General features: G+C 35.1%; 1 protein-coding gene across 1 annotated transcript in view; it reads right to left on the bottom strand.

Moving 5' to 3' along the window:
• LOC146160426 (A.superbus venom factor 1-like) overlaps positions 1 to 12,675 on the bottom strand; it is a 58,243-nt gene extending 45,568 nt beyond the window's left edge. Inside the window, exons 1-9 of the mRNA XM_083383466.1 lie at positions 12,517 to 12,675; positions 10,332 to 10,443; positions 9,800 to 9,883; positions 6,500 to 6,660; positions 3,893 to 3,980; positions 2,952 to 3,086; positions 1,007 to 1,052; positions 438 to 637; positions 152 to 272 (exon numbers count right to left, since the gene is read on the bottom strand). Of these exons, the coding sequence (XP_083239592.1) occupies positions 152 to 272; positions 438 to 637; positions 1,007 to 1,052; positions 2,952 to 3,086; positions 3,893 to 3,980; positions 6,500 to 6,660; positions 9,800 to 9,883; positions 10,332 to 10,443; positions 12,517 to 12,566 (997 nt within the window). The 5' untranslated portion in view covers positions 12,567 to 12,675. The remainder of the gene's footprint in view (positions 1 to 151; positions 273 to 437; positions 638 to 1,006; positions 1,053 to 2,951; positions 3,087 to 3,892; positions 3,981 to 6,499; positions 6,661 to 9,799; positions 9,884 to 10,331; positions 10,444 to 12,516) is intronic.
• Positions 12,676 to 14,239: the final 1,564 nt, after the last annotated feature.

Here is a 14,239-nt window from a genome sequence, read left to right as displayed (position 1 = left end):
TTATGATAAGTGGGTTCAAAGCACGCTCGGATGTTTCTGTTTTAAATCAGTTCACTTCAGCGACTGATCTTTCGACATGTTTTTTTTCTATTAACTGTTTTTCAATTACGCAATTATGTTAAAAAATTAGGATAATTGTAACACACGTTACCTGTAACTGTAGCTTCAACTATTAATGTAGCTCCTTCGGTGACAAGGTCTTCTATTGGATAGTGGCTGGTAATAGCACTTTTTGGAATGGCAAACCTTTCAATGCCGCTTGAAATGTATGCCTATTAGACATTTTTTTAAATAAGATGTTTTTTTAAGTTGGTGGATAAAATCACACAGCAAAACTAAAGCAATGAAAAGCAAATTAGTGTCCATTAAGATTATTCAAGGGCACCAGCTTCATTGGTTCTATTGCGTGTTTGTGTGACTTCAATTTAAATCCATACCTTGAGAATAAAGCTGCTGGGTTTCTTATATACTTCCAAAGGTTCGTGACCGGGTCGCATCAGGGTCACAAAGATAAAGTATTGTCCGTAAACCTTCCTTCCGTAACTGTATTCGGCGTGGATCGTACCGTTTATGTCGTAATTGTTGTTAAGTATGTAATGTTGATCCAAATCGACACGAACGTTAAATGTCGGAAGAACTTGCAAGATACAGAAGAAAAAGCGTAGTTTTTAAATAGGTCATAATTCAAATAGCAAGATAGCCTATACGAAAAAATAAGACACTTTAACATGTCAACGAACTCCAGTTTTATGTTCCCTTTCAGTTTGTACTAACCATTCAAATAGGGTGTATAGCTTCTACGTGCAACACAAGCAACAAAAGCCCTACTAAGAGGCCACATGAAAAAACGAACAAATTAAAATACTATAGTATAATAGACTATAGAAGAGTATAGACTATAGATGATTATGGGTTGGAAAAAGGGTAACGCAAATAAAATCAAAAAAAATAAGACCGTTACGACGATTTGACTATAATTCTATTCGATTACTTTTTATAAACGTACCGTATCTTTTAACCAAAAACGAAACTTCTTCTTTAATTCCGATTGACTGTAAAAACATATTTACAAAAATCTTAAAGGCAGTATAGGCGGACCGCAAACAATACAGTATATTAAAGTCCACACAAAATAGGAAGTAAGACGTAATAAAAATATCAAAGCCCATACAGAAGTAGGTATCATTTTTAACGTTTCGAATGACTCTTTATTCATTTTCAACATAGCTATGTACAAAATGATACCTTCATTATGTATGGGCTTTGATATTTTTATTACGTCTTACTACAACCTCCAACCATTATGCTCCAAAATAGGTAGTATTTTGAACGTTTCAATTTACTCTTTATTCATTTTCAAGGCAACTGGTGCCTTTTTATTATAGAAAATGTATAAGGACTTATTCGAAGCGTTTTCAATGCTACCTACTTCTGTATGGGCTTAAATATACTATAACTTCAAAATATACTATAGCAAATAATTCGCATTACGCCAAGGCGATTTCTACAAATTGTTACATTGAATGTAGGCCGATAAACAGATAAACGCAAGTCCGCAAAGAGTAATGGGCAACACCGACCAAATGTAATAAGTACTAAGTTATAATATTCTAGATAATTCGTTTACTATGCCTAACCTATCGACATCGAGGAAAATGCCGGGCCAAGAGTAAAAAAATACCTAAACGCAAAACTTTTAAATGAAGAAAGAGGTGCGTTTTGGCAAAATAAATATTTACGCATTTTCGATATAATTATATTTAACATGATGCCTTTAGCAAAATATGGGCCATTAGACGATTAATTAAATCGCTTAGTTTAGCCAGATGTGGTTGACCACGATCGTTTTACTCTCGATGTTATCTTTATTTTAACATTACAAAAATATTATGTTGACGGCAAAATAATCGTTTGAGAGATTCTTTAGTATTCAGGACACCTGAAACTAAAATTATTTAAAAAAAAAAGGGTAAAACGTACTAAAGTTTCGTACATTTTTGTCCGTCGAACTGGTGAAGGTATAAGTTTTGTGACACAAGTCGCTTGAGTTATATCCAACAGAATTTATTTTGGAAAACGAGGCGCTGAACGAAAGTGTAGTGGAACAACCAGTGTTCCCTCTAAGGTGCGCAACTGCGCAATTGCGCAGCCACATCAGACAAATTGCGCAGTAAAATTTGCTTTTGCGCACTTAAATCATTCTCAAACTAAAACCAAAAATCTTCACTTTTTTGCCACAAAGTTTGAGCATTTCGTATTGGCTATTTTTTCATTGATGTTTGTAGCTAAAAGCAAGTAAATAACTCAAATTCGCATTGACGATTGTGACGCAATAAATTACTTTGTCTAATCGGTTTTATCTTCCATGCTGTGTATGTTTTTTTTTATTTCACGTAGAATTAAATGACTACTCAGGAAAATCGAGAGACCGAACATAGCAGTGGAGTGTTTGACAATAATTCGGGATCATGAAACCGAAATTTATTTTAAGGGCGTAAATTTATTAACACAATTACAGTTTTTACACGATTTAGGTGCAGATACAGCTGTGGGGTCAAAAATGGCGCCTTTTGACAAAATCATCTTATTGATAAATGTAAATGAGCGGATAGTTTGTGATTTTTGATTGTGCGCGAAAGGCATCACGCATTATGTTTGTAAAATAAACATTTTGTCAATTTAGCCCAAATATTCGGATTTTTTTTCGCGCGATCGTATTGTTACATATCCTTGTTTCATGTCGTCACGCTTTGTGACGTCATCTTTAAAATTTTCTCTCCTCGCCCCAATACAAAAAACATTCATCCGCCGCGGGCCCCTGCCAACGCAGCCTTAAAATATTCTTGCGCATCACAGAAATATTCTTGCGCACTTCAAGAAATATTTGCGCAGTAGAAAATTTTCTTAGAGGGAACACTGGCAACAACGTATATGCCAAAGCTGCAGCTTACCGGAACCGAAGCCTCGACGAACCAAACTCCCAAGAGTGGCACGGACCCAAGTTGAAAAGAGTCCCTAATGTATTCCCCGCGAGAAAGTGTTTGGGACGTTTTTTGAACGCCAATCTTTCCAGAATCAGCTGGGGTCTGCCAAATAAAGCCGGTAAACTTACATGATTCTGTTTATTACTGGGATGATTATTTTTGGACTTTTGAAAAATAGTCAAAGTTTTGTCTACATTTGCACGTTAGGTCAAATTCGTCACAATTATTTCAAGTCAAAATCGATTAAAAACGCAAACAAATCGTTTACAAAATTAAAAAAACTTTAGTCAGCTTTTTTAAATTGTCTTAAAATTTTTTCATTTTAACTGTATTATAATTTCATTAGAGTAATATGGTATAAGCGACCTGGCAGAATCAATTAACTACCAAGGCCTTAGGTTCAGCTTTAACTTTATGTAGTATAGTCGTTTATCTGTTTTTGCATTATAATTAGAACAAATGTATTGACCAGTATTTGCTTTCTTTTTTCTCTTGCGATTTGCAATTATACCATTTTTCGATAAATATAAGTCTTTGTTAATTTTGTGCAATTATTTTTACGTTGCATTTCATCGGTTTACACCACATATTTCTAAAATAACCAGCGTCTTATATTTTTGGCATGTTTATAGTTGTTTGTTTTTTCGAAATGACAAAAATATAATTTAGCATGAACTGCCAAAAATAACTGACTTGTGTACGACGGGTAAGTCAGTAGAACATCAAATAATTAAGTGTGTTTAACGACGCCAAGACACTAATGCAGTATTTCAAACAACAATATGTTGTTTCAATCAATGTATTTCTAATAGGTTAAATGTTTTGTCAGAATTTAAAGTTTTAAATCGCCCTAGTTATTACTCGAATTCTCTCCATGACCCTAAAAGTAATTTACACTTTCGGCTTACCCGGACAATAATGTCGACTTGATGTAGGTTGTCAACCCTCAAGTCTTGATCTAGCAGAGCAGCCACAATCTCAACCTTCTCACCAGGCCTACAAAACAATTTCAAACAAGATTTACACACAACGATTGTGTGATGTTTGTGTCGGTTATAGACAAACAATTACGCACAACATAATACATCGAAAGCATTTAGGGCAGGGGTGGGCAATAGTTTTTTGTAACGGGTCGCTTTGTGGCTGGCCAGGACAAAAATCGGATCTCAAATACACACAACATGACGTCATACTGCGACGGAATAATAACAAATACTTGTAAGCTTAAGAAACTTGTGATTACTTTAAGAGTTTCGCGCGAATGTGTAATTAAAGTTGAATGAAAGGCGACCAGGCATCAAGCTTGGCGCGAAAAAAAAAGCGGGTATTTGGTTGGGTAATTTAATTTACATTGAAAGGTTGATGTGACGCAAGTTACATTGGTTATATTAACTTCAGCTTGCGGCCCGTGAAGTTAATTTTAGCTTGTTACCGCCATCGTACCATTTTGAGTTATGCAGGAACCGTAGCAGGTTGTTTTACTAAGTTTTCGAACTGCTACGCTACGCTATACTTTTATTGTGTTATCAGAAGTAAATAAGTATAGACGCTAAAATGCTTGGTGGGAATCGCGTTCGCAATGCGAAGACGCCACTAGGCACGTTGCAAAAAGCCATAAAGTTGTGCCCTCTTAATCGCTAAAAGGATACGACCGATTAAAAGAGGAAAACAAATGAGCACTGTTGAATGGCACTATTTTTTTAACGGCCTACTGACACAGCACCCTGCAAAACGAAATCCGTAAAAAAAAATTTAAAGAAAAATATACATAATATGGTACATTTAGTAATTCTTTAAGGATATCGGACCTATTTATAAAACAGTTTTTTTCTCCTATGAGTTATTCACCAGACTCGTTTCAGAGTGCACAGCCCAAGAGAATTTATTATGTTATTTAAGCTTTTAAATGTTAACGGGTTTTGTAAAATATTTAGTGGGTCCCCTTGTTTTTGAACTCAAATTGACACCGTTTTGCTTTTTACTCTTACTCAAACCAATTTATTTTAAGTTGTTATGAAACAAATATAGGCTATATACATATACAAACCCGTTATACATAATGGGAACAAACGTAAAAACACATTAAGCGACTATGCCATTTAATCATTTGTAATGTATTTTTTAAGAATGTAGTTTTGATTTTACTACTGTCATAGGAACTTTAAGCACCTCAGAACTCTGAATGCCCTCATTGTCACACAGCAACAGAAAATATTTGCGTGTTAAATTTAAGCTTTAAACCCAAAAGAAGGGAAAATGTACCGTAAAATACTGCACATTGTTGTTTTCGTAACCAACGTGCTAGTTAACGCACCACTTTGCTTCAACCCTCCCCCCCCACACATTTGGCAATAATAAAATTGGCAAAATTAACTAAAGAGCTTGTTTCAACTTAGCATCATTAAAGCCTTATTGTTTATGAAATACAACTCGCTGCTTAGTTCAGCTGCCTATATCTTGACATAATGCATACAAAATTACTGAGTGTAAGCGACTTGTTGTTTAAAAACCAATCAGCATATTCAGGGCCGTAACTTACCACACACTGCGATGTATATTTAAAAAAAAACAGCGAAATACAGATTAAATTTCATGTGTGTCGTGTAGGCAAAAGCGTTGAACTTAAAACAAAAACACTGGATTTATTAACGAATTGCGAATATGAAAAAATCCTTATTGACCATGTTGTCACTGACCAGCACATGCCTCGTTGCAACTAACACAATTGGGTTTTCTCGCATTATTTTTCATGATAAATGAAAACCACGAATTTTGATAAACTTCAGTGTACTACGTAGTTTTATTTTTGAGGAAGTTATATATATACATTTTGGTTGCTACATTAACCTTTCCTTTTTATACATATATAACCAGTCCCTCTAGCTAGTCTATATGGTACTGCAGATCCCCTTCAATGTGAAGTTGCTTGCACTAACAGAATGAGGCAAGCATTGGCGTATGGTTGTAGCTCAGTTGGTAGAGCGACAGTCCCCGATGTATTACCGGGGTTTGGAGATCAAACCTCACTGTAGGCTAGTTGTTTTTCTGGCCTGCCCTGCTTTCATCATTGATCGACAGGTTAGGTGATTCTGCTGTAGATTTCGGTATACTACTAATGATACGTAAGCCGTAATCGTTGGTCAAACACAAATATGTGTGTGAATTTTTCATTGTCATCATTGAATAGTGATGTGCTACTGAGGGGAATGTGGCAAGCATTGGCGTATGGTTGTTTCTCGACTCGCACCTCTATGATCCTGTGTTCCTGCCTTCGTGTTTAATAATAATAAATTGTGAATATTTTCTTAGTTCAAAAAAAAAGGTTTCTGATATTTACAATGGTTCAAAAACAAGTAATAGTTGATCGTCAAAAAAGTAATAATAAAAGCTTCCCAAACTATGAAAACGTATATAATCTAAATAAAATATTTACAAGTTTAACAGTGTTTTAGTCTACATAATAAATAAACCTATCAATGCGAAAAAGTCGTTCCTTGAGTTGAACAATATCCTACCGGTAAGCAGGTCGGTTTGTGGTAAGAAACAGATATCCACTGGTAAAGTTCAACAATATAGGAATTTTCTTTATAAAATCGTCGTCGGATTGGCTCACTTCTATTTCCAATTCCACGTACGTATTTCTATTTCTTTTCTCTACAAGTTCCGACTCATCTACCTACAACGAACAACTAAGGCGATAAGATAAATAATAATAATTTTTGTGAATTTAATTTAAAAACATGTATCTATACATTTTTGGGTAAAAATTACATGATTTTTAATAAACGTAAATATTGCCTCCAGCCATAAGACCGAAATAAAATCAACATCAACATCGTATAAATCGGAATAAGTTCTAACCCGTCGAAATAAAACCTAAATGGCCAGAATCCGTCCCATACAACACTTTACCTAACTTTATCCGGTCGCCCTTACCCTCTCCCCACAGTACAGTCAGGCGTTATTTTGCAGATTCCTTATTGCGATGAATTTAGGACTTATTCTTACAGATTTATGTCTTACTCAGACGATGTTGCTTTTTATGTCTTATTATGTGTTCCCGTAAATATATTAATGTGGAGCTATAGGAAGGCAAAAACAACAAAAAAATCACAAAAAATGGTGTCGACTAATGTATATGGACCAATACCGTTAATTTTGCGTCATGAAAAATGAACCTACAGGGTATTTAAATAATGTTGAGTAGCCTATACGTAGTAGTATATTAATTATTCCTTTGTAATATGACGGTAGGCGCCGATTCCGCAATACAACACGATGTTTAAGGTTAAGCTACCCCGACTATAAAAATTATCAGAAAATCACAAATAAGTCAAGGTGATAAAAACAACTAACCAAACAACTCACAATATTGCTGTGAAACGGTAAATAAAATCTCTGTGAGCACCCTCCCAAACAGATAAAACATTACAAATCAATGTTATAGGTATAAACTGTTTATTTGCACACAAAAATCTACAAACCAATATAATAATTGGGCAGTAAGTCTTTATCACAATCCCTTCTACATAAGGTAAATCTAGTCCAATAGAACTGTGTATATATACGTTTCTATAGGTCTTAAATATGTCTAACAAAATTGTAGCGCTTTTAAATAATTGGTTGCCCAGTAGGTGGCGTAGTTAAAAACCATCCTCCAAAAGTTCTGCTTAGTTCAACTCGTTTGTCAATACACAACTGACATTATGTCTGAATAAACTCTAGGTTAGGATTACTATAGCAGATAAACTGCTTAGTAAAAATATGTACAAAAGCAAAATAATTTATAAAATTATTGCCGAACAGCGAAATGTCAATTTTATCGAATATAATAGATTTAGTATTTTATTGAAATTACAATAAAAACGTGTATTGTGTTCAAAAACATTTCTAAAATTTTACAGAAACATATATTCCGTCGTAGTAAACAGGCATCGTCAGTTTCTGTAGAAAAACCAAACAGGTATGAAATCCTATACATTGTAGTTAAAATGTAATATATAAATAACATAAAACCGCCTTCTCAAAATATATTTGGCGTTGTCCTCCGGCCGCCGGCATACGTTATATGCAGGGGTCGGCAACCTTTGGTTTACAATGTGCCAGTTTATAAATAATTTCAAAATATCAAAACTCGCGTGCCAAACATTTTTATATGGTTGTGATTTGAATAGGACTGTTTATTTCATTTTAAACTTTTAGGCGCGAAAAAATGTATTGGCAAAGGCTCTTTAGACCAGAAAAGATTCCGTCAATAGACTATAACGGCCACGTACAGACAAATAGGATTCACGCGAAGCGCGAAAAAAAGCTACTATATATGCTACTATAAGTAAAATATACCTACAGTTTAAAAGGGGTCATGACCGCGTGCAGTTTTGTTCTAATCGTGCTAGAATGAAAACTTAGACCAGGGGTGGGCAATTATTTTTAACCGCGGACCGCATTAGAACTTAAAATGTTGTGGCGGCCCGGGTCAAAAAATCGGACCTCAAATACACGCTATATGACGTCATAATCTGACGGGATAAAACAAATAAGCTAGCGAAGTTGTTGTTACGTTTGTAAATTTGCAATTTAAGTGTTATTTGAAGAAGACGTCGCGCGAAGCGCGAAATAATTGCGTATATATTTGTTTTAAAATACCGACTTTAATTTAGATTTAGAGGGAGACGTGACGCACTGAGCACAGATAAAAAATGTAGTCCACATATATTGTTGATATATTGGCATTTATCAAGTTGCGGGGCGCGTTGACTCAAAAGTTAGGAATAAAATACCTCAAAATTTCTCACAAAAAACTTACAATGTTTTTTTTTATGGTTTTTAAAGCTTTAAGTTACTGATGTATTATTTGCGGTACAACGACCATTGCAAAGACAGTACAAATCGGGAGAAACACACAACATTCTAAATTAGACACACAACATTCAAAACACATTTTGTCAACCTAATTTAGGTTGAGGAATCGGTATGTTTCAGAGTTTAGAAAACGGCTGGTATTTAGTTCATATTTTAAAGACGGAATACATTCGACCAAAGCGCAAAAAATATATAAATATTAGGATATGTTTGTTAAACTTTCGCTGGAAAGAGCACCATCATGCCGAGGACGCTTTTTGTCTGTAAAGATGCCAACAAATGGCGTGGCACGAGAAAGACAGAGGAGATTCGCGCGAAGCGAATAAATAATTTCCATTTTAGTATTTAAAACAGGCTAAAAATAGAGTTTTTGAGGTCATGTCTAGATCCATCTTTGGAAAGAGTGTTTAAGATACCGTACAACCAAACATGTAGAAACTCGACCTTTTTTTTGCTTATATGAATTTTAGGAAAAAATAAGCCGCGGCCCGGATTAAATCGCTTGGCGGACCTCGTCCGGAAAAATGGGAAAAAATTGATGTATACCCACTGATTTATATAAACATTTTTTAGTTTATTGCCTATGATAGCATATGCGTTTACTTAACTCATACCGCACGCCATACGAGGGAACACGCAATAAGACCTATAAAGAAACAATATTTATTGCGGAATTATCTATAAGTGACTTAAACCAGGAACAAGCAATAACATATATAAAGCAACAATAGGCTTATACGGCAGTATAATTTAATACTACAGTCTTTAATCCAACGAAATAACTAAAACCAAATGCGCAATAGCATCTGCAAAGTAAATTTTATAAAACAAACAGGTATCCAACGCTAACCATAGTAGGCCTTTGCTGGTCGTTAACATAGTAACCTATATTAAACCAAGGGCTTACAAATGAAGGAAAAATATAGGTTATGTTGTTTTATCAGGTAACTTACTGCGAACGAAATTGGAATTGGCTGGGTCGCAGGCAGCTCTGTTCGTTCGAATATGGCAAACTGAGACTCCCTTCTCGGCAAAGTCTAAACACATAATAATGAAATTATTTTTGCTTTTTTTTCAACAGCTTTTAAACAAAACATAGTAATAGAAGTGTTTGAAACAATTTATGAAAGTTAATTTATTTGTTCAATATGCTGGATGGAGTGTTTTTGGTGGTGAATAGCAATTTTTGGCAGTGGTATAAGCAAGCAGTGTTGTAATGATTAAGTAAACTTGACTTTAAGTCTTTTGGACAGATGACTTTGGTGAATATGAGGTGTTTACATTACATTCCATAATAAAACATTTTTACTTGGCGAGTAGGAATATTAGTAAAAAGGGATAGTTTGATGTTATACAGAACAAAATCGTACGCTACTTCAATGAAGAATGTATCGAAAATCCAAGTTGGGACAGTCGAATAGCCCTCTTTGATGGTTTCACAGAAAACCTTTTTTACCGGCGCTCTTCCAAATATTAGATATTTACCCAAAGTTTGGCTTCCACAACGGCTGTTTCTGTGTAACCATGTAAATTCAGTACGATGTTGTTGACTGCGCCAACCCGAAACACTTTTGCACCCACGATGGTGTAATCATATCTGAAAGTGAAATAAATCATTTCTATTGTGATCCTATAGGACAGGGGTGGCCAACCAATCAGATACCAAGAGTCGCATTTTATACTTGGTTAACCGCAAAGAGCCACACCTTACAAACATGGAACGAAAGGAATAGCCGTATCCATTTCTTACTCACTCCCACAAAGAAATCGCACGAAGCGCGAAAAAAAGTGCCTTTATTTCGTTAATTAGACAAAATTTTAATTTATAAGGTGACTCGAAGCGTTGGATGAAACAATACACATTTCTCGATATAATGCCATTTATCAATATTATTTAGGCATATTTTTTGAGTTTATCTTGTTTCAAACGTATTGTTCAAGAAACACATTGGCCTTAAGGCAAACAATCTGAGTCGGAACCGGCAATAATCCATACCTTAACCAAACGAAATCAAAACATTTAAACAAATCAGAAGTGCAACATAAAGGTATGCATGTAACTGGGTGAAGAGCCGCATGCGGCTCGCGAGCCGCGTGTTGGCCACCCCTGCTATAGGATATTTGGGACATAAACCTTCTTAAAAGTGAGTATAGTTTTAGCAAAACGCCGTTCGGAAAAAATATTTTGCCGTACCGGTACCGTCGTTCCGACAATTATTTTTTTGTCGGAATATTGTAGGACGGATCGTTGCGCCTTACTTTCACCAATAGATTGAAGGAAGCAGACGTTATGCGAGATTAACAAATTTTTTGTTCGAGCAATTTAAGAAATACAATTTTACACTAATTTCGACTTATTATGTTTATATCAAAATAAAAATAAAAACATTGCTTTTTTGCCTTTTTTCACTCTCTTTTTCATTTGTCCAGTATTAATGTTTAGAGGTGCTAAATCGCAAACGAGTGTACAAACCTTCAAAGGATTATTATATCAGTTATTATTTTTATACGTTAGTATTCCATTTTTTATTTGAACAAAAGAGAATGCCAAAAGAGAATGCCGCGTGGGTTTCCACATGCCTATTAGTCTAGGGTTGCCATATTTTGAAACGCGAAATCCCTGACAAATTTACCGAGGTTGGATTAGCTAACTCCAGATCAGGGACTTACGGCGTTTAGGCAAATCCAATTTCAACAAAACGGGTTAGATAGACATAGATAGCGCGCTTTTTCATTTACATATTTTCTACTAAGTTCATCATAACTGATGTGCGATTTTGGACCCGCGCTGCCTTTGTATGAAACTGCGATATATGTGACTGGATTGCAAACTAAACATTCTGCTTCCCATTCAAAGTCTACGATTTCTGAAGCACGGACATTTTACTTTTTCTCTTAGAAGTAAATTTAAGATCTTAACAAACTCAGCTCGAATCTTTAAAATAAATGTTGTTTATAATAGTAATTTGGCTAATAAACAGCAGCTTGATGTGTACCCAAATAATTACTTAAACAACTCAAAACAAGTGTGTTTTCGTAGTTGGTTTAGCGGTAGGCAAACGAAGTTTACCCGCAACTCCTTAATTGATAAAGAGAAATATGAAATCTTCTTACTGTTTAGGGTTAACTTACAGTACAAAAATGAAAAAAACATGCTGGGTAAAAGTTTTAACTGAGCTTACTAAAATAGAAGGCAGAACGCCAAAAACTCTTTTCAACAGCGAAATTAAAATAATTAAAATGCCATAAATTTGGTAGTGTGTGACGTAACAAAGAACAGTATTTGCACTCGCGAGTTACTATCTGTAAATATTTTAGCTATAGGCTACTTATTGGACAGTAAAAAAATTTAGAACAAATTTTGGTATTAACAAATATCGTGTCATCATTTCTGCCTGACGCAGATTTTAACACTAAATTTATTTACATGTCAGAGAAAATCCTGAAATGGCATTTGGCAACCCTATATTAGTCCACAAAAATCAGTCTTTCTATACATTTCATAAAAACGTTTTACACTGCTTATTTTCCACAGTGGCTATATAGGAAATATAGGAAACACAGTTTAAGACAATATCATTGTTAAAATGACACCCATTTGTGGCTACGAATCACTGTCCTAAGAGTGCGCTTTATATAAAAACATTAAAACACACGGAAGGCATCTTACCCTTGTACAGAACTTCCAACGGCGAGCAGTAAAATAACCTCCACAAGCATCGTTAATCAGTGTTAACCTCAAAATTGAAGTTACATTGGAAAAAATACTGAACACCTTGAGTAAATCTGCTGCACGCCCTTCTCTCCAAGTTGGACGCACAATGATTTCGCTTGCAACAAAAATGCGATCAGTAGCAATAGCAGTAGTCAAGAGAAAAAATGTCTGGTCGAAAAACATCGTCGGAACAGAAACTAGACATTGCTCCTAAAAACAGCATTCGAGGTGGTGTTCAGTTTTGATTGCGGCAGTCGACCTTAAAACAACATATTTGTCAATGCTCAAAAACAAGTTCTTTGCCAAGTAGGCCTAGAAGGTTGGCAAATGCTTGTTTACGAATGGTGTCTTTGCCTAGCTGAAATTTAAGCATATCGACAAATATAGTACAATTTTTGTATTACTTAAAATGTTGTAGCCTACGTTTTTTACACGGTTGGCTTAAGTTCTATTATACTGGCTTAAGTTGTGTTATATTACCTTCATAGGACAAGTTAAAGGGGGTAGAGAATTTGCAATGTCTTATATGATTTGACTTAAGCAGTTTTGGTAAAATGACTTGACTTTTTTTTTTATATAAATGAAGGTGTTTTTGCACGTGTTGTTTTTTTTGTTTTTTGAGTTATTGCTCATAATCGGACGAGTTTACCTATTTTGATAATTTAACGTTTATTATTATATCAACCACTTGACTTAGAGTTAACTTGCTCTAATAAATGACTTGACTTGGAAGTGACTTGATATTGCATGGAAACACTTGACATGAATTTAACTTATTTCATGAAAACCTTGACTGAAACTTCAGTCATTTCAAAACCACGTTTTAACAACACTGGACCAATGTCACCGATAGTGGAGATTGCATATTGTGAAATCGGTTGCTTTATTTGGTGCCACCTAGTCGCTCGTTCCACATAAAGGTCACAATACAACACCAAGTGCAACATGTTGAACCGCAAAACAAAAACGTTTGCAAACTTTGTTTGCTGGTCTTGGCGCTCAGTGAACAACACGCATAGGAAACTCATAGGACCACCGTGAAAACGTATACAGTTTCAATCGGTGCATTCAGCCAGAAAAACTAAATGCCATCCTGTTTTCTGCTGACGTGCTGCAGTTCAGTCACTTGAACATCGGTTTTCAATTACTTCCTGGGAATTTTCACGGTTTGGCAATTGAAGTCACCGAAAACAAGTAGGTTCCACAATCGAGCCAACATCAAATCTAAAAACTTGCGCAGTTTGCTGTTTAAAAGATACTCTATTAGATGGCTTGCATGGCCTTTTTTTCGCAAACGTGTGGGACAGGCATTCGCAGAAAAACTTTGGAACCATATTAGCAAACTAATCGAAGAGTAAGTTAAATATTTTCCTAAACTTGGCGTACACCTATTCCGTCCAAAATGTTGATTGCACCACTTGCTGTAGATTGCCGAACCTTTATAAATGTAGAAAAAGCAGTATTTGCAACCTTTTTTTTGTATAAGTTTAAAAACTTTAACTTTCGAAAAGACATGACGATTTGCTTCACAAAAAATTGTTGTTTGATCATTGTCTTATGAAAAAAGTCGTAAACAGAAAAGTTGGGCGATCTTGCTATGCTTTTGTTTGAAACAGTGGTTTTGCTGTCGCGCAAAATTGGCAAAAATGTCCGAATTCACGCCAAAAGCACGCATAGG

Source organism: Ascidiella aspersa, chromosome 3, assembly GCF_963924565.1.
Source record: "Ascidiella aspersa chromosome 3, kaAscAspe10.2, whole genome shotgun sequence".
Classification (NCBI taxonomy): domain Eukaryota; kingdom Metazoa; phylum Chordata; class Ascidiacea; order Phlebobranchia; family Ascidiidae; genus Ascidiella; species Ascidiella aspersa.
This window is presented reverse-complemented; position numbering and strand designations above follow the sequence as displayed.